Below are 21363 nucleotides of genomic sequence, written 5' to 3'. Positions count from 1 at the left end.
CACCCGTTGCTTCTTGTCCTGCCTTCAGGTGCTTTGGAAAATAGCTTAATTCCCTCTTCTTTATGGCAGCCCCTGAGGTATTGGAATACTGCTATCATGTCCCCCCTTGTCCTTCTCTTCGTTAAACTAGACATACCCAATTCTAGCAACCGTTCCTTATATGTTTTAGCCTCCAGTCCCCTAATCATCTTTGTTGCTCTTCTCTGTACTCTTTCTAGAGTCTCAACATCTTTTTTACATCGTGGTGACCAAAACTGGATGCAGTATTCCAAGTGTGGCCTTACCAAGGCATTGAAGAGTGGTATTAATACTTCACGTGATCTTGATTCTATCCCTCTGTTAATGCAGCCTAGCACTGTGTTGGCCTTTTTGGCAGCTGCAGCACACTGCTGGCTCATATTTAAGTGATTGTCTACTAGGACTCCGAGGTCCCTCTCACAGTTACTACTATTGAGCATGGTGCCACCTATACTGTACTTGTGCATTTGGTTTTTCTTGCCTAATATACATGAAGTATTAATATACATGAAGTATTTCTCTTTACCTAGAAATTAGAACAAGAATAGGACCTTTATTAACTTAGAAAATGAGGACTAAGTAGAGAAGAAAAGAGATTGTAACTCTGAAAATCTGAAAATAGAAATTAGTATTATAATTAGCTAGCTATTATACACACAGAGAGACATTCCACAACCAAATTAAAATTGTATTTTCCATGTCTAGGTTTGTCAAAATTTCCAACCATTTCCCTACCTCAATCTCTTAAACTTCCCATGGGTTATATTCCCATGAGTCATTAATATATTTGATCCACAATATTTACCCAAGGATTAGAATCAAACAGAGATAGTATGTCTAACACTATTGATTAAAAATACTGCTAAACAAAATGCTAGAAATCCCTTATTCTCATTTGACTGTGATTTTTCTAGCAGTGGGAGGGAAAGAAGAAGCTAGATTGGTTGAGGAAGGGGATTAATTATTTTGCCTAGACTAGTTTCTTTGTCCAAAGATGTTTCTGTGATCATGTGGCCATCATAACTATATGTCGAGGCTCATAGAAAACTGTTACCTTTCCAGCAGAGTGGTATCTATTTATCTACTTAGGCAAACAAAGTCATAAGCAAAAGCCAACATGGATTGTCAGAAACAGATCATGCCAGACAAATCTTATTGCATCTCTGACAAAGTGACAAAATTAGTGGACCAGAGAAATGCTGTGGATATAATTTACTTGGATTTCAGTAAGGCATTTGATAAAATAGACCACAATCTATTACTTGATAAGATAGAAAAATGTGGGTTAGATAGCATCACCACCAGATGGATTCATATCTGCCTAACCAACCGCACTCAACATGTAGTCCTCAATGGAACTGCATATACATGGAGGGAAGTATGCAGTGAGGCCCAGTACCCTTCAATATCTTCATTAATGATTTGGATGAGGGGATAGATGGGGAACTCATGAAATTTGCAGACAACACCAAGCTGGCAGGAATAGTCAACTCTCCAGAAGATAGGCAGACTTGAACATTGGGCCCTATATAACAAAATGAAGTTCAATGGTGAAAAAAGTAAGGTTCTACATTTAGGCAAATAAACCAAAAGTAAAGTTCTACAAAACCAAATGCACAGGTACAGTATAGGACTATAGGTGGTTCCTGGCTCAATAGTAGTAATTGTGAAAGGGATTGTGCAGTTCTAGTGGACAATTATCTAAATATGAGCCAGCTCTTTGCTGCAGCTGCCAAAAAAACCCAACACAAGCTGCATTATAACAGAGGAATAGAATCAAGTTCATGTGAAGTGCTGATACCACTTAATAATGTCTTGGTAAAGCTACACTTGGAATACTGCATCCAATGTAAACCACAATGTAAAAAAGATGCTGAGACTCTAGAAAGAGTGCAGAAAAGAGCAACAAAGATGATTGGGGGACTGGAGGATAAAACATAAAGAATGGTTGCTGGAATTGAATAGGTCTAGTTTAATGAAAAGAAGGATTATGGGTGACATGATAGCCATGTTCCGATGTCTAAGGGGTTGCCACAAAGAAGAGGGAGTCAAGCTATTCTCCAAAGCACCTGAAGGCAGGACAAGAAGCAATGAATGGATCTAATCAAGGAAAGAAGCAACTTAGAATTCAGGAGAAATGTTCTGACAGTGAGAACAATTAATCAGTGGAACAACCTGCCTCCAGAAGTTATGAATGCTCTAACACTGGAAATTTTTAAGAATAAATTGGACAACCATTTGTCTGAAATGGTATAGGTTTCCTGCCTGATTAGGTGCTTGGATTAGAAGACTTCCAAGGTCCCTTCTACTCTGTTATTCTGATTTTATACTTGCTTTCCAATACTTTGTTGGCAGTAGCTGGAGCAAATAATTATAGGCTGAATCCTTTCTTGATTCTGCTCCCAGGCTCTGCCTCTTCTTCTCCAAAATATCTGAAAGTTATCTGAAATCCACTCCATGAATAAATTGTTTGTGTTTGTGAGAGTAAAATGAAATCCATGTGGTAAGTGTACAAATAATTTTTATGACATTAACAACTGCACCATGGTCATTCATTCATATGATATGGAGCTATAGGATTTTCTTCTGTATTGCTATAAAAAAAATCAACTTTTTAATGAAAATGAATGAATCCAAAAATATCCATGCTAGAATCCATCCTTTTATAGTATGCTCCTTTCATATGCAGAACATACAATCCATATTATGGATTGGTATGGGTTAAAAAAGAATGTGAAATACAAACCAAAATCCTTGCAACACTTTGTCTCATGGTGGCACAAAATGCTATATCTTCAGGTAAACTCTAATCAGAGTTACCAATTTACTTTGTTTCCAGATGAAAAATAAAATATACAAATGAGAATAGCTTGGAATCCAACATACACATAATCCACTCAGTGAACAAGGCTGAGTATAAATCTATCATAGAAGTTTATTTCTAATTTTTAAATCACCAGAGGAAGAATGACTGTTAAACATTAACGGACATAAAAATCTCATACTTTTCTGCTTTCTTGTATTTATATAATTTCTCTGCTACACCTCTTCTGAAATAGCAAAGAAGCAAAGCTTCGTTTTAGTCAGTTGTTTCAACAAATATTTTATTTGACAAATGTGAAGGATAAGGGTCATTCTATTGCACATACGATTAAAACAATCAGCAATGAAGATGTAGTGTATTAACACAAGACTATTCAGAAACACCAGTTATATCTTCTGGTTAACCAGAAAGGGATGTGATGTCATGTGACATTTACATTCATAGGCCTAGTGATGCGAAGTAAGAAAAATACATGAGAGATACAATCAGTGGTGGGATTCAAATATGTGAACAACCGGTTCTTTGTGTGGATGCCCCTTCCGGAAGTCCATTCTGGGCCTGGGCAACAAAAAATTAGCTACCGATTCTGCCCAACTGGTGCAAACTGGCTGAATCCCAATACTGGATACGATGCAGTCAGAAAATAGTCAAAGAAAACCGCCTGAAGATTTTCTTCAGTTGAAAGAGAACAAAACAGGATGGAAAAATGGAAACAGGTGAACAATGAACCCCATGTAGAAATCATCACTGCTGAACCAATTGTGGCATTTTCTGAACAACAGCAATTATATCACTGAAAGTAGCAAACAGTTCCAAGAATAATTTGTGGCATTTTAAGATCAGCAAAAGCACTATCAATAAGATCCAAAATACTGTTGCTAGAAATTGACTGAAAATTTAACATGGAACACCTAGTTTTGCAATGGCACTTGTGAAAACAATCCTGACAATGAACAAACTGAACGTGAGTCAGTGTGATGTGGTTGCAAATACAGCAAATGCAATTTTAGGCTTCATTGACTGAAATATAGCACTCAAATTAGAAGAAATAATATTTCCATTGTATTCTACTTGGGTCAGCCTTTATTTGAATACTATGCTCAGTTATTGGTATCAGACAAACAAGAATAGTTTCTGACAAGGACAATCCAAATGATCAAAGAACTATAAACTAATTGTTATTAAGAATAATGGAAGGAACTAGGAATATTCAGCCTTGAAGAAATAAGTTTAAGAAGGGATTGGATACCACTCAGAAAGGGTGTTACACAAGAGGACGCCCAGGCCTGCCCTATTATACTCCTATGTAACATCCATTCAGTGACCTGAAGAAGACTAACAAGTCTTCTTTTCTATATTTCTCTTTTAATAAAATTTCATTTTCAATTCCCTTCTTTGCATCCGTTTCAGTACACGTTACTTTAAATGTGATGCCCAGGACTGTATTTAAGGTAAGAGCTTGACCAATGAAGAATTTATTGGAAAATTACTTCCAATTTTTGGGAAACAAATATTGATGCAGTTTAAAAATCAATTTGCCCTTTTTTCACCCATATCTCACTGCTCAATTCATGTCCACAATTCTAAGATCCATTTCATGTATGCCGTTACCAAACCAAACATCCCTATATCTCCTGTCTGTGCTTCATACAAATACATTGGCCAAGCGAACAACTTTACATTTCTGTCTACTAAATTTCTTTCTGTTATTTTTAGCTCACTGCTCAAGATCATTTTGAATTTTAATTTTGTTTTCTATGGGGTTTTTTTTACCCTACTTAATTTCATGCCATTTGCAAATCTGGTAAGTGCTCCTTTCACATCTCCTTCCAAGTTCTTACTGAGGAGAAATGAGGCCAGAACTGTGACATTCTTTAATACTTAATTTCTGTTTAATGAGAAACAATTAATGAGAATTAAGTTCAATTTTCAGTTCAGGTTTGGATCTCATTCATTAGATACATTAGATTCTAGTAATAATTAAGTTACTGATCAAAATACGCTAGTTCATCAGAAGCTGTCGAAAAGTCAAGTTATTTTACTTCCACAGCCTATGTGTGTATTTCTGGCAGGTCCATATATAAGGTGACCAACTTTTTTACAATGAAAAGGAGGACACAAATAAATTGAAGAAAAAAATATCATAAATAAAAGAAACATTTTATTCACTGCAACAATAATACAGAATACACTATAATATGATAAATACATAATAAAAACATTTGTAACAATAACATTTTATATTGTAATTATGCTTACATGCTGTGCCCCCGCCCGCAGCCGCCCTGCCAGCACTGCTGCCCCGCCGTGTAAAGCGGGCCCCATGGCTCCCAAAGCACCAGCTGTGCTGGCTCTGGCCCCGGGGAGGCAGCCCACCGTCAACACACCCCACTTGCAGCCGCCCCGCCAGCACCACCACCCACCCTGCACAGCCCCATGTAGAGCAGGCCCTGCAGCTCCCACAGCACAGGGGGCAGCCGGCCGCAGCAGCCCCACCGCCCCTGCCTCTTGCGCCCACAGCCATTATTGCCCTAGTAGGGCCGAAGATCAAGAGAAAGTTACCATGGCGTCACCACTCCAGTCTCCTCCAGGTATCTTCGGGACTAACTAGGAGATGGTGTAGTTGGGTAGCAGGGAGGGGTGCAAAGTTCTTGCCAATTTGCCTTCACTGCAGACAACTTACATGTGCAAAGTTTGCTGGTTGGGTGTTTTGGCATGCTCAGCAGCAATTCCTATTGGCTTTCAAAAGCCAATAGGGGGAGTAGCACAGCTCATGAAAAAGTTGGAAAAAAAACCATCAAAAAAAGGTGCCGGAACACCGTTCTGAGCATTCTATGAGAAAAAAAGCCCTGCAGATTAGTCTTCAAATATCGAAAAGGAGGACATGTAGGAGGACACTTTTCGAGGGAGAACAGAACTCACAAAAGGAGGACTGTCCTCCCTAAAGGAGGACGGTTGGTCACCTTACCATATAATATGAAGCCAGTTTGGTCTAATGGTTAAGGTTCCTGGTTGGAAAGCAGGAGATTGTGAGTTTTAATCCCACCTTAACCATGAAAGCTGGCTGGATGACGTCAGTCCAATTACTGTTTCCTAGCCCAGCTCACATCACAAGTTGTTGTTGTGGGAAAAATAAAAGGAGGAAGGTGTGTTGGATATGTTCACTGCCTGAAGTTATTTGTAAAAAATAATAAAGGCAGAATTAATTAATTAATCCTCCCATTCAAAATTTCAACTTTACTTTTTAAAAGATAATTTTTATGGAAGAAATTTTTAGTAAGTTACAAAATGCTATTAGAACCCTAACTATTAAAAAAATGAAAAAGAAAATAAGAGAGAATAAGTGAGAAAGAAAAAAAAGATAAAGTGGCTTCTAATCCTTTTGACAATGGTTCATTTTTCTCTATTTTCAGCAAAATGTCCCTACAGGATTTTCAGTTACTAATAAATGTAGTTATTGATTGCCTTTCTACTAATTCCTATAAGAAAAGTTCTGGTTTCAGCTGAATAGTGAACTTTAACATTGTTTTGATCATTGTATATATTTGAATGCAGAAATATCTTTTTACAAGTCCACCAGGCATGATCAAATATCTTCATATTGTTCACATTTCCAACAAAAATTTAAAGTACTTTCATACATTCTAGACATTTTTCTGGAATCGTATATAAACAGTAGATCATTTTATTAAAAAATTCTTTTAGGTTGTAACATAATATAAATTCCAATGATTTTAACCATTCATATTGTGCTACCTAAATTTAAATTAATGTTGTAACATAACGTAACATAACATATTTTTTCTAGAAGGAAGGAAGGAAGGAAGGACTTCATATGAGAAAATTTTCAACATAGCCCCAGAATGTAAAATAGAAAGCCAAACCTAGTGGTTAAGGCATAAGGCTAGAAACCAGGAGATTGTGACTTCTAGTGCCATTTTAGCCATGAAAGTTGGCTAGGTGACTTTAGGACAATCACTCTTTCTCAGCCCACAATGTCTGACTCAGGTGATAAGCGGTTTATCAATTCCTGTTGCATCCAATAATTAACATTTGATTGATCAAAAAGAAATAAATGCTGATTCTGCACTTGCAGGAAAACATTAAGGAAGGGGAAAAAAACACCTCAATGTGTACTATAAACTGACAAAAGATGGTTGTGGTCAAGGTAAAAAAATATGTTATTAGGAGTTTTCTGCTGGATGTACAGGTAAGCCTTGACTTACAAAAAGTTCATTTAGTGACTGTTCAAAGTTACAGTGGAACTGAAAAAAGTGACTTATGACCATTTTTCACACTTAACAACAAGCATCCCCATGTTAACAGGATAAAAATTCAGACCCTTAGAAACTGATTCATATTTATGACGGTTGCCGTGTCCCAGGGTCATGTGATCATCTTTTGCGACCTTCTGACAAGCAAAGTAAATGGGAAGGCCAGATTCCCTTAACAACCATGTCACTAACTTAACAATTGATTCAGTTAACAACTATGACAAGAAAGGTCATAAAATGGGGTAAAGCTCACTTAACAAATGTCTCGCTTAGCAATTTTGGGCTCAGTTGTGGTCGTAAGTTGAACTCTAACCTGTAGTTAGAGTTAAACTTTGCATAGAATTATCAGGCTTTGTGACACGTCTACCTATATTTTCTTCACAAAACAATGAAGTGTTTCATTTTATGTGACACATTCTGATTTGCTTCCTTTTGTCTTTTGCATTTTCTCCCCCACAGACACACTATGAAAATGGAGAGTACATTATTAGGCAAGGTGCTCGAGGAGATACTTTCTTCATAATCAGCAAAGGAAAGGTAAGCTTTTTTGACACAGTTCAAAGGAAAATGACTTACAGGGATGAGACACCAGCCATTGCTTTTTCTTTTGCAAACACTAAGAGCATATATATATGCTTTCATATTTGATTAAATGTTGTGACTTCCTGTTCGGATAAACATTGAGCTTCCCAAGTTGTTTGCTTATTTAAGCCTATTCACTGCTTGACAGGAATGATTGTGTACCTGTCAAAGCATATTTGCATGCTTAATTTTTCCATCCATTACAGTATTCTGTAAATGCTCCCTAACCTGTATAAAAATATAAATATGTATGCTATCAAAAACATGTTCAGGAAATCTACTATTGAACTAGTCCTCATATATCAGTTTTGATAAGTTAACTACTCAGCACATGTTGCAAAATACTTTTGAAATTCAGTAGGTTTTTTTTAAAAAAAAAAATGCAATTGCGAAATCTGTAAAAACACTGCAAGTTAAAGATGTTGTTGGAATTCTCTGAATTCATCCTTGGACCTCAGCTCCATAATTAAGTGTTAAAGCAAATTAAGAGAAAATGATGGTTTTACTTCAGTAATCTGAATCTACAAAACAATCTTCCCACCTAGTTGTCTGCTTTTGCCTTAATTTCCATTCACCAGGAGGTATGATAGGAGGTGTGGTAGGAACAACATTGGTGACAGCAGCAGTTAAGAAGACTTATAAAAGCCTTTGGAAAAAATGGCAACATATAAGGTGTTTTGCAGCTCAGCATTTAAAGCTTACCACATGAGGTAGTTTGTTCATATTGGTCCTGCTCAGCCATTCTGTTTCTAAGTGTAAATTGAGAGTTTCGTTTTTTCTACCTCAAGCACAAAGTCCAGAAGCAGTATCCAAGTAGAAACAAAAGTAATTGTATTTTTTTCTTTGATCTAAGCAGTCAATTTTGCCATCTCTGTTATCTTTTGCAACCATTCATCCATTGTAGGAATCAAAGTGTCCTTCCATTTTTGTGCAAATGTAATCTTGTTGCTGTCAAACATATATAACATCGTATATAACATGCGGAGGAGGCCTTCATCCTGCAGTTGGGTAGACAATGGCTAAAATGTTGATGATGATAACATAGTTTTTATTATTATGTAAAAGTAAAAAGTTGATGTTTAATGTTATTATCTTATTCTACTGCATCAAAGGATATTGGAAGTCAACGGCTTTTCTTTCTTTTTTCCCTTTGTCCCACACTTTTCCCTTTCCTTTTTTCTCCCTATTTTCTTTTGTATTTTTGTGTTAATAAATATTTAATAAAATAAAAAATATGTTAAAAATTGGAAATAAATAAAATAAGAATAAATTGAGAGGATTACTGGTTTGAAAGGGAGGTCAAAGAGGCCATCTATGTTAAAACTGATTAGTCTTCTCTCAACAGAGGGCGAGTCATAAGACACCATCTATCTCTTATTAACAATCCTTTCAGTAGTTCCAAGAAGGTTCCACACCCATTTGCACTCTTTTTCAGGTGACCCTGAGGTTACAGATAAACCCCCAAGTGTCCTCAATGACTCAGAGAGAGTGCTAACAACCAGATGATTGCAAGACATATAAATCCTTCCATTCCACACATATACACACCATTCAGTCAGAACTGAACAAGCATCTTGAATGAGAAGCAAAACATCTTCAAGGAAGAAATAAAGTCTAGTTGCCTTTTAAAAAAAGCACCTTTGGGACAGCCATGACCTGGATAACTGAAATTTCCATAGACAATAGTCAAATGAGTTTTAGATTGATCTGTTGTATCTCAACAGTGTCTACTAGATGTCATTAGTACATCCTTGCAAATCAGTTGCCCAGCCATGGGCCACAATATACCAACCTCTTCATGGCTGATTCTGTTATAACACTTTGTCAACTCTTCTCTCTAGAAAACCCTCTTTATCTGAGATTCATTAATGACAATTTAATCATCTGACATCTTGGGGTAAAATAATCAAATTCCATCAAAACTTCAGTAACTTCCACTCCACTATCCTCCTTAGCTTTGATCTATCTATAAAATAAAATCAGGCAGTGGGCTACAAATATATTTGTTTTACCCACTTGACAGAGATCCTCAGTTGGTAGAATTAAATCAGTCATTCAGGAGACCAAATTATCCAAACAAGATCAAAAGATGAACTAGTAAAGCCAGAATGATTCCCAGGAAGAATCTATTAAAAGACAAAAACAGCAGACACTGGTGGTGGTTACCTACAGTTCAAAGTTCAAGTCAATTATTAATAACCTATAACCTGTACTAGATAATGGCACTGCATTCCATATTTGCATATAGACAATTGCCCAACAGATTCTCAAAAGTAACAAACAGCAGAACAGGAATAATAATATGGGAATTGAACTGCAACTAATACATATGTCTACTGTGCCCCCACATCTCTATCAACAGGCCACTGCTGGCCCCAACATGTATACATAAAAGGTTCAAGGTGTCTTCACATACCCTTTTCCTACAGTGATATTTTCCAGCAAAACCACAATTTTGTACAAAATCAATCAGGAATCATAACAAGAACAATGTAATATTAGGGTTTTTCAGTCTCCCAGAATATTCTTTTACAGATCTCAGTATGATCATTTTGGGAAAAAAATAGACTTTAACACCACGATTGAGAAGGAGATTGCTGAACTCATACCAAAAGGTTTCAGGCTGTGTCAAAAGTTATCAACAAACAGAATAACAATTGTGGGTTGACAAGATACTTCTAATCTGTCTTTCTCTCCTCATCCCAATTTAAATCTGCCCAGTTTCAGCAGGCAGCAAGGTTCAAAGCTGACAAGTTTTGCACTGCCCGGCTCAACCTCTCAGCACTGTGAGGAGAGCACCCTGCTGCCTGCTGAAACCAGGCAGGCTGGGGGCTGGGCGGCATCACACTTCTTTTTGGACTTCCTCTGTCTGCTTCAACCTCTTGGCACTGTGAGGAAAGCGCCCCGCTGCCTGCCGAGACCGGGGGCTGGGTGGCATTGCGCGGGTAATGTTGACTCTCACGCTGCTCATGGCATCCCCTCTCCCAGAGCCCACCAAGTCACATATGTGAAGTAGGTGAGGGCCATGTGCTGGCTACTTCCAGGTAGCCAGCATTTCTTCATTCCTCACAAAGGGTGACACCTCCCCAGCTCATGCTTGTTTTTGTATTCGCACTGCTCGGCTCAGCCTCTCGGTGCTGTGAGGAGAACACCTAGCTGCCTGCCGAAATCAGGCAGGCTGGGGGCTGGGTGGCATTGCGCAGGTAACATCAACTCTCACGTTGCTCATGGCATCCCTTCCCCTAGAATCCACCAAACCAGATATGTGAAGTAGGTGAGGGCCATGTGCTGGCCACTTCCAAGTGATGGTGCATTTCTTCATTCCCCACAAAGGGTGACACCTCTCCAGCTGCATTTCTTGCCTGTTTTTCTCCATTCCTCATCTCAAATATTTTCCTACCACTCTGTGCTTAGGAAGGAAAGAAAGAAGGAGAGGGAGAGTCTGAGGGAATTCTTCCTTAGTCCTGCCCTGCTGCCCTTTCACCATCCCCTTGTCCCCTCCTTCTGGCCTATCCTGGGGGTCTCCCATCCTATTGCTAAGGAAGCTTTGGATACAAAGCCGGGTCTCCTCCCATGGAGAGGGAATGGACCTCCCTCTGACTTTGCGCTCGTACCCATCATGAGCAACTTGGCTAAGGAGAGCAAGCACAGCAGCAGTAGGCTTGAGGAGGAGATAAGTGCAGCTGGGCACCCCCTTGGGGAAGTGAGGCTGAACTTGGTGCCAGGGGTGCTTGTGGGCCAGGCTGGGCATTTGACCTCTGCTGCCCTGGTCTCCGGACAGCCTGCACCACCATCCAGCCCCCTGCATGGCCTGAGAGGAACAGTGAGGCTCCTCCAGTGGACCAAGCCTTGGCACTTGCCCTGGTCCCACCCCCTTCTGCCAGAGACCCTTAGATCTGTCCCACTCCTGCCCAGGCCCCCACAGACACCCTTGATGTGAACGATGTAGAGCTGGCCATGCCCACCCAGTAGGCCACACCCATTCCATCCATGCCCACCCAGTAGGCCGGACCCTTCCTGGCTGGACCACCAGTCCCCCAAGGGAAACCACAATGCTAATGCGGCCCTCAATGAAATTGAATTTGACACCCCTGGAGTAGATAAATAGGAAAGAAAAAAGTAAATCAAGTGACTTTCAAGTTTTTTTTTTTTTTTTGAGAGGCTGGGTGATAGCTAAGTATTTCTGAGTCAACCTGATAGAGGCTGAAGAGATTTCACCTATTACTAGGCCAGAACAGATTTTTTTTTAAAAAAAGATTTTATTGAGTTTTATAGGGTTGGGGATAAAACAGGATCGGGATGGGGATTAAGATTTAAAGTAGGGTTAGGGTCAGGATTGGGATTAGGACAGGGTTGGGGGTCAACATTGGGGTTATCCCCCAATAACATTTTAGCAAACAGACTATATTAAATGGAAAAGTATCAGTGATGAAGATTACTTAAGCTATAAAAAGACAAAACAAAAGATAAGACTCCGGGTCCATATGGACTTCCCGCAGAATTTTATATAGCATTACAAGATGTATTAAGCCCAACTTTGAAAGAGCTATGTAATGAAATACTTTTGGAGGCTAAAATACCAAAGTCATAGATTGAAGCCAATATTACCTTAATACCTAAAGAAGACACTGACCTTACACAAATAAAAAACTATAGACCAATATCGCTATTAAATGTGGATTATAAAATTTTTTGCTTTGATAATGGCAGAAAGAATTAAGAAATTCTTGACTGAATTTATACACACAGATCAAAATGGCTTTCTACCTAAAAGACAGATAAAAATAACTTAAGAATTATTTTGGATGTTTTAGAGTACTATTGAAAACCACCCAGGGAAACAGATGGCATTAATATTTTGTTAGAGAATTTTAATTTCTCTATTGGTGAAAAATAAATCATTTAGCTGATTCAAAATAACTTCTTTATATTTATATCAAAATATTTACAATACCATACATTCTTCTTTACAGCAACATAGCAGAAATGAAGACTTCTTACAGAGAGATACAGAGACAAACCAGAGACTGGAAATCCAGCTCCTAACTCAATACTCTTTTGCACAGACTCAATAGCACTTTCTTCACATTGGCTGACTGAGTTACCACATGACTCTTCCTGCTCATGAATATTCCAACACTCCTTCCTTCGTGACAGGAAGAGACATCAGACCTATTGACTTAATACATTTTCCATAGTGAACATTACCCAATGGTTTAGTCATCATGTCTGCCAAATTATCCTCAGAAGAACAATAATGTAAACTAATCAATTTTTCTTTTACAGCTTCCCTGACATTACAATACTTAATGTCTACATGTTTACTTCTGTTCTTCACCCTGTCACCAGTTGCCATTTTTATACAGGCAACATTGTCTTCAAATACCTTTACAGATTCTTTTACATTAATATTTAAATCTTGCAACAACTGTACATACCATGTTACTTCAGAACACAATTCAGATAAAGCAATAAACTGTTGAAATAGCAACAATTGTTTGTTTTCTGGACTTCCATCCAATCAGAGTCCCTCCAAACAATATTATAATCCCAGAATTTGATTTCCTTGTGTTTATGTCATTTGCATAGTCACTATTGACATAACACTTTAATTTCAATTCCTCAGTAATCTGTATTTGAAGACCCAAATTTATAGTTCCCTTTAAATATCTGAGAACCCTTTTTACAGCCATCCAATGTAACTTTGCAGGTGCAGCAGTAAAACGACTCAAAATGCTTACTGTGCAAGCTATGTCTGGTCTCGACCACTGTGATAGATATAACAAACTCTCTATTGCCAGGTGATATATCTCTTGATCACAGGTTTCACCTTTGTCCACACTTAAACTATTATAAAAATCCTCACTCATGGGTATGGGAGCAGTATTGCAATCTTTCATATTATATTTCTCCAATAACTGCTCAATTTTTCTCCTTTGACTGAGAATATAACCACCTTTTTCATTTTTCTGTATCTCTACACCAAGATAATTTTTTATTTCTCCCAAATTCTTTAATTCAAATTTCTTTCCTAATTTATCAGCAAATTCTTTGACTTGTGATGCATCCTTTGGCCAGCCCAGCCCAAGGGAGGTAAGGCACACGCCGGGCCCCATGCGCGCCAGCAACCCTCCCTGCACCCGCCAGCCTCCCACCTCCCACCCCTGGCCCTCTTTTACTTACATTTTTAGTAGTTGCTCAGCAGGGAGGGGTGGAAGCTTCCAGACAGCTCACCTTCGCTGCAGACAACTTGTAGCACCGTTTGCAGAATGGGACTTTTGGTGGGCTCAGCAGAGCAGAGACAGCCTGGACAATTCCTATTGGCTTTTGAAAGCCAATAGAATTAGACTCTATTCAAGAAAGACTCTATTCATGAACGATCATGAAATGGTCGTTCAATCCCAAATGGGGTCCTGACCCACAGGTTGAGAACCACTGATCTAAACTGTTCAACACCAATAAAACCTTCTGGGAGTCAGGAAATTTAATCCCACGTTGTTCTAAGTCCCAAAATAAACTTTGCATTTTATTTAAATGCTGTTCCACAGATTCACCTGGTTGCAAACAGGCCCTGTAAAGTTTTCTTGATAATTGCACTATATTGCATATAGAAACATTCATGTGCACAGCTCTCAACTTCAACCAAATCTCCTTTTCAGTCTTTAAATTTGCAACATTTAGAAATTGTTCATCATCTAAATTCAAGATGAGATAAGCCATTGCTTGATCATGACTGATCAGCAGCTGCAAACACTTGTGGTGGATTTTCTACAATATACCACAGCTCTTTTGCTTTGAGCAAACATTCCATTTTAGCAGCCCACACAATGTAATTCTTCTTGCCTAAACGAGGCACATAGCTTTCCTTAAATTCCATTGCAGCCATTCTGCTAATTCTGCCTTGTTCTTATACTTTCTAAACACAGGCAATTTCTTCCAGCTTTAAATTACAATGCAGTCCTTAGTAAGCTCTGGGCCCATAACCTTTTAGAGAATTTTAATTTCTCTATTGGTGAAAAATAAATCAGAAGCTCTCACAGTTGACTGCATTTAGCTGATTCAAAATAACTTCTTTATATTTATATCAAAATATTTACAATACCATACATTCTTCTTTACAGCAACATAGCAGAAATGAAGACTTCTTACAGAGAGATATAGAGACAAACCAGAGACTGGAAATCCAGCTCCTAACTCAATACTCTTTTGCACAGACTCAGTAGCACTTTCTTCACATTGGCTGACTGAGTTACCACATGACTCTTCCTGCTCATGAATATTCCAACATATTTCTTGAAGTGTAAAAAGCTTTTGACAACCTAAACTGGCAATTTATGTTCCAGAGCTGGTGGAAATGGCCTTGGGGAAAAATTTTATAAATGCAATTCAAACAATCTATCAGAACAGATATTTTAATACACAAATATCCAGCAGTTAATGCAAACATCTTGGCAATATGCTTAATTTGGCCTTCCCATTTTGTATCCCTATACAAAATCTATTCAGAAAAGAATAGTTAGATTGTAGATGGCATTTATGTGATTGTAAATATTTTACTTTGGCATTGAATTGCTGACAGATAAACAATGGCTTATCTTTTTAAAATGTACTTTATTAAAATTTCTACAAAAGATAAAATATAAAAAAGAAGAAAATCAATTATGAAGAAAAAAGAAAGGTGAAGGTGCAAAAGGAATAGGATAAAAGAAAAGAAATAGAAAAATATTAATTTACTTCAATATTTGTATAGGTTTAAATACATTAACCTTTTTATCTAAAATTCAATAATACACAGTATTTCTATAATCGTAAACAATTCCAATTGTCCAATTCCAAATTAATGTAGCATTTCTTTAAGATTCTGTCAAAAAATTCTGTCAAAAAGTCAATAAGTAGTTTCCACATAGACCCAAAGCTAGAAAAAAACTTTTCTTTAATCAGAATAGTTAACTTTGCCATTTATCTGGTTCCAATAACATCATCATCCATTCTTCCATTGTGGGAATCTGTAAGTCATTCCATCTTTGGGCATACAAAAATCTATATGTTGTAGTTCTGTAGTTATCATATGCAAAAACAAATTCCATGTTTTTTCCTCCAACTGGTAATCCATCAAACCTAAAAATGAACCTCTGGTTTCAATTATACATTTATTTTAAGAATTCTCAGATTTAAAGCATATTTGATCCCAATAACACTTAGCCTTCTTACTAATAACCTACTTATAAAACAATGGTTTGTCTCAAGCAATCTAGATGTAACAAGAGGTACACAAACTCATCATCTCTATTACTTAAATATCTGAATATTAGATATTAGACGAGCTCATAATATTAGATGAGCTCATAATATTCTTTCACATGAGTAGGACAATTCTTAATTCAGTGATATCCTGCACTTTATGCTAAGTATTTCTATTATTATGAAGAAGAAAGTTCCATCCAGCTTTATTAAACTGTAGAAGACCTCAGTGAAGTTCTTCTGAAGATAAATTCTTCTCAGAGAAGAAATTACTGGTTGATACCAGTTCTTAAATATTTAAAACTTTAATTTAAATTCTCAATGGGTATAGAATTTCTGACTTGTATGGCAGACAGATATCTTACAGTTATGCTTTGTTGGTCAGGGATCATGGAAAGTTGCAACAACCAATTTTATTTGGCTAACAAAATGTGCAGAAACCTTTAAAACTGCCCCTGTGAAAGTGAAATTAAATTTTAGGAAGTTCTGCTGATTGGGGGAAAAGCTTTTCCCATCCTCAAAGCTGATCTTTCCTGCACATCTTAGAGAATTGACTGGAGCTGATTATATTCTGGAAATAAATAAAGAGCTACCAAAATAAGGGCAGGACTCTCAGTTCCATTCAAAATCAATTTCTAATTTCTTTGGGAGTTGATGAGATCAGAAGAACTCAGGTAGTTTCTTAAGCTAATTATATGCAAATAATCTTGTATTAATATCCCTGGATCATGTTTTACATCAAAAGATGTTTTTAGTATTTTCAATAGCTGTAGGTATTCAAATATTGAACCCTAAAGTCTTCGGAAGATAACAACTGTTTAAATCTGGGATTTCCCCTACATGCTCTAAATGCTTTTCTAATATACCTCAGTGATGTTTCCAGAAGCTATTCTGCAGTGTAAGTTATTAATCCAGTGTAAATTATTAATCCACTTGAGGCTGGAAAATGGTTATTTCTTCTTATTATTATTAATATTCTGTGTGCTTGAGATTCTGTATGAGAGAGAGAGAGAGAGAGAGAGAGAGAGAGAGAGAGAGAGAGATACACTGACTTACTAACTTACTTGGTATTACCATCTAATTAGGTAAATGTCACTCGTGAAGATTCACCTGGGGAAGAGCCTATATTTCTTCGTACTCTAGGAAAAGGAGATTGGTTTGGAGAAAAAGCACTCCAGGGGTAAGTATTAATGCACAATTTAGGTTTGTTGTAACTGATAGGTAAATTATGTATTTTGAAAACATGAAAAAAATGTAGCATCAATACCATATTATTTTTAATAGAATTGGATTCGGAAATGGATTTAGTTAAAGATTGTATGGTAAAATGGGCCCAAAATATTCAAGAACCGATTCCATTGGATATATGGGAGGTAATTTGGGTTAGAAATGTAAAATTTACCCAGGCCCAAAATTTAAGAGAAAATTTTTACAAAATGTTTTATACATGGCATCTGGATCCTAAAAAGTTGTCTTGTATGTATCCCAATTTACAGCTAAAATGTTGGAGATGTGGTAGCTTGGATGCTTCTTATTTTCATATCTGGTGGACTTGTAGAAATATAAAAGCTTTTTGGATTAAGATTTGGTGGAACATTCAAAAGATTTTTAAGAGAAAGATAAAGTTTACTCCACAATTATTTTTATTGGGTGTTATTGTAGATTGTGATGCTAAAGAAATTAATTTGATGTTGAATTTGATAACAGCTGCAAGGTTATTGGTAGGGCAATATTGGAAGAAGGATTATTTGCCTACTATAGAAGAATGGACACTTAAAGTGTCAAATTTAGCAGAAATGGCGAAAATTTCTGCTTACTTGAAGGATCATTCATAAGAAAGATACATTTCAGTCTGGAGAAGATGGATAGATTATATTCAGAATAAATATGGGACTAAAAAGTTCCATTTAGTTTATGAGTAAATTTTAGAGTATTATTATTATTAATAGTTTATTATAGTTGAATTTTTATTAGTTTTATTATTTTTAGTATTAGTATTGTTTAACAATTTGGATATTGTATTGTTTAATAATATCGACTTGTTTATATTATTATGTTTATTTTTAATTTGTTTATACCTATCTTAAAGGGGAGTTAAAGCGCATTATGGACTTGGTTATTTATATAGTTGGTTAATGTTAGTTAGAGTTTGATTATTATATTTGTAACCCTGTACTCAGCTCTGGGAAGTGGGGGAGGCAGGGGGGGTTAGGATGGGTGGGTTTTGGGGTTTATACTGTAATTTTTATAAAACTTTTCAATAAAAAATACCATATTATTATAAAGTTACTTTAAGATTGAAAGTAGTAAGGAAGTAGACTAATCTGGCACAAATTCATTAATTCAAGAAGAAGACATATTCCATATTATGTTTAAGTCCTTAAAAAACAGACACAAAAAGTTTTTTTTAGAGTTAAATGCTGTATTGTGCATTCACATTGTCCATTGTTTTCATGTTCTGCTCTATTTTTTTCTGACTTTGATCACATCTACTATTTACATGAGAAATCATTACAAAAGTGGAGTAGACTGGGCTTGGGAGTAGTCTGGGTTGTAAACAAGTAGCATCACACACAAACACACACACACACACACACACCAGAAAATTGTGGCATAATATTTCTGCATTTTTGTCAAGAAACCAACATGTACAGGTAGTCCTCAACTTGAATCCAAAAATTTATGTTGCTAAATGAGAAATTTGTTAAAAGAGTTTTGCCCCATTTTACTACTTTTCTTGCCACATTTATTAAGTGAATCATTGCAGTTGTTAAATTAGTAACACGGTTGTTTAGTGAATCTGGTTTCCCCATTGACTTTGCTTGTTAGAAGGTTGTAAAAGAGGATTGCATGACCCTAGGACACTGCAACCATCATAAATATGAATCAGTTGTTAAGCATCCGAATGTAAATCATATGACCATGGGGATGCTGCAACAGTCATAAGTGTGAAAAATGGTCATAAGTTACTTTTTTCCAGTGTCGTTGTAACTTCAAGCAATCACTAAGTGAACTGTTGTAAATCCAGGATTAACTGTAATTTATCAGAAGTCAAACTTGAGTCAAAAAAATCTTTACAATTTTCAGCTGTTGGCAATCACTTAGGAAAATTAGAATAAGCATAAAGTATTATTTCTTTATGAATGTCAAATCAGTTATTAATGGTTATTAAGTTCCTCAGACATCCCTCTTTGAAGATTATGCATTAGTGTCATCCATCCTGAATATTTCATTGTACCACTCCATTAATGTATTCTCTGAAATATTTAACACATATCCTCAGAAAACATTTTACTACTCAAACTGTATATCTTAGTGCTTCTGCTAAGTATTCATCTTTTAGAAGACTGTTCTTCCTTAACTTAAGAGGTTGTGATATCTTGTAAGAATATGCCAAACATTATTTTATCAAAGAATTGCTAAGCGGTTTCTTCCACAGAGCTCATTTCTATCCTAATTTTTAGTCAACTTTTCAGTCGTCGTTCTTGTTTAGTTTAAATAAATTCTTTTCCAAATGCATATACAACATTGTATATACTCAGTTCAAAAATAATTCATGTATGAGAACTCAGGTGAAACTCTGGATTTTTTTTCATCAACATTCAAATGAAAATGTATTGTTGAGCTCCAACAGAGCTCAAGTTCCTAGCAAAATTTGTAATGCTTGTATAAGACTTGATTTTTTTTTTACCAATAATGGTTAAATTGCTGAGATATAACAATATATCAATGAAATATTCTGGTCATTAAGGTTTCTGGATAAGCTGTTGCTGGAAAAATTATTTTTCCACCGGTAAATTTCAAAGACTGGCATTTTAGGTATTGATATATCCATTCATTCTTATATTGAACAAGTCCTCCAGCCATGATAGTGAATATTTACATGGTTGATCAAACGAATGTTGATTTACAAAACTATAAAGATGAGAATTCTGATGTGGGAATTTATTCATGACATAGGTAAAAGCCTTGTACAGTGCACAAGTTTGTTCATTTGTTTATTAATTTATTTATTTACAAAATTGATTTTCCACCCATCTTGTATCCCATGACTCTGGACGGCTTACAGCATAAATACATAAAAGCATAAAAATTAAAAGCATTAAAAACATTAAAATCAACAATTATGGAACAGAGCAGATAAAATCATTAATAAATAAAATCATTGACACAAGACTGGAAATGAGTGAGCTGGGGGCACAGTGAGTGAGGAAGGATTAAGTTTTAATTAGTCAACCACCTTCGGTATGAAGCTCTCCCATTGGGTTGCCAAACCATCTGGTAGAGCCAGGTCTTAAGGCTCTTATGAAACATCAGGAAGGTGAGAGACAATCTCACCTCAGGGAGTAAGATGTTCCAGAGGGCAGGAGCCATGACAGAGAAAGCTCTTCTCCTAGACCTGTCAATCAAAATTCCTTGGCTGGTGGGATCTGAAGTATGCCCTCTCTGCTGGCATGGGTAGGACAGGTCAGCCCCATTGGGGTGAAACAGTTCCTCAGGTAGCCTAGACCCATGCCATGCTGGGCTTTAAAGGTGAATTGCACCCAGAAGCAAAATCTTCACTGAATCTTCATGAGTATGATTTAACTAATTAGATGGTAATTCAAAGTAATTTAAGTAACGAGGCTTCAGCTATGTAAGATCATCATGCTATAAATGTTCCTTGTAGGATTGCTAGTCTCGTTTGGAAGAGAACCACAGCTATAGACTTAGTTTCCTCATTTTATGAACATCATAATTTTAGCTACCAGAATTCTGTTTACATCAATACAGTATATAAGTTTCACATCTGTACCTTTAATTGAATGAGGAATATTGTATGCATGGAATTCTGTGTACAAAGCAGATACATTTTAGTCCACTGGAGATTCGGCTTTTGTTGGCTCTAATATTAAAATAAAATATGGCAGCACCAAGGTTAATAAATAACCGTTTTAAAGGGTCTGTGTAGAGCATCCTGTTATATTTCCTATCTTTAAGGAATTATATGTTCCATAGACAGCATGAATTTTAGGCATAAACCATCTAAAAGTATGCATTTAAAACCCTTCCTAATGTCAGCTTCACATAATATTGTGAGTGAAATCTGGTTTCCCCTTGACTCTGCTTGTCGGAAGGTCACAGAAGCACTGTACTGCAACCATCATAAATAGGAGTCAGTTGCCAAGAATCTAAATTTTGAACACATGACCATGGGGATGTTGCAATGGTTGTAAGTGTGAAAAATGATCATAAGTCATTTTTTCCAGTGCCGCTGTAACTTTGAACTGTTGTAAGTTGAGGACTACCTGTATAGGAAACAAAAACAAAATATTCCTCAAATAATAATAAAAATAGATTAAATGTAAGGATGAAATAACAGCAAAAGGTGCCTCCTTATTTAATAGCAACTATCCCCCAAATGTGCCCCAATGTCCCAAACAT

The 21363-nt window shown here is 36.6% G+C and overlaps 1 protein-coding gene across 6 annotated transcripts in view; it reads left to right on the top strand.

Annotated features, from left to right (window-relative positions):
- The window catches only part of PRKG1 (protein kinase cGMP-dependent 1), a 1362786-nt gene that overhangs the window by 1021941 nt on the left and 319482 nt on the right, over window positions 1-21363 (top strand). For all 6 annotated transcript variants that reach the window (XM_039327748.1, XM_039327751.1, XM_039327747.1 and 3 more), the window contains 2 exons: window positions 7576-7653; window positions 17025-17119. In XM_039327748.1, coding sequence (XP_039183682.1) covers window positions 7576-7653; window positions 17025-17119 — 173 coding nt within the window. The remainder of the gene's footprint in view (window positions 1-7575; window positions 7654-17024; window positions 17120-21363) is intronic.

Source organism: Crotalus tigris, unplaced genomic scaffold (assembly GCF_016545835.1).
Source record: "Crotalus tigris isolate CLP2741 ecotype Arizona unplaced genomic scaffold, ASM1654583v1 scf7180000024366.3429058, whole genome shotgun sequence".
Classification (NCBI taxonomy): domain Eukaryota; kingdom Metazoa; phylum Chordata; class Lepidosauria; order Squamata; family Viperidae; genus Crotalus; species Crotalus tigris.
The sequence above is the reverse complement of the archived record's forward strand: the minus strand, read 5'-3'. Positions and strand labels throughout refer to the sequence as shown.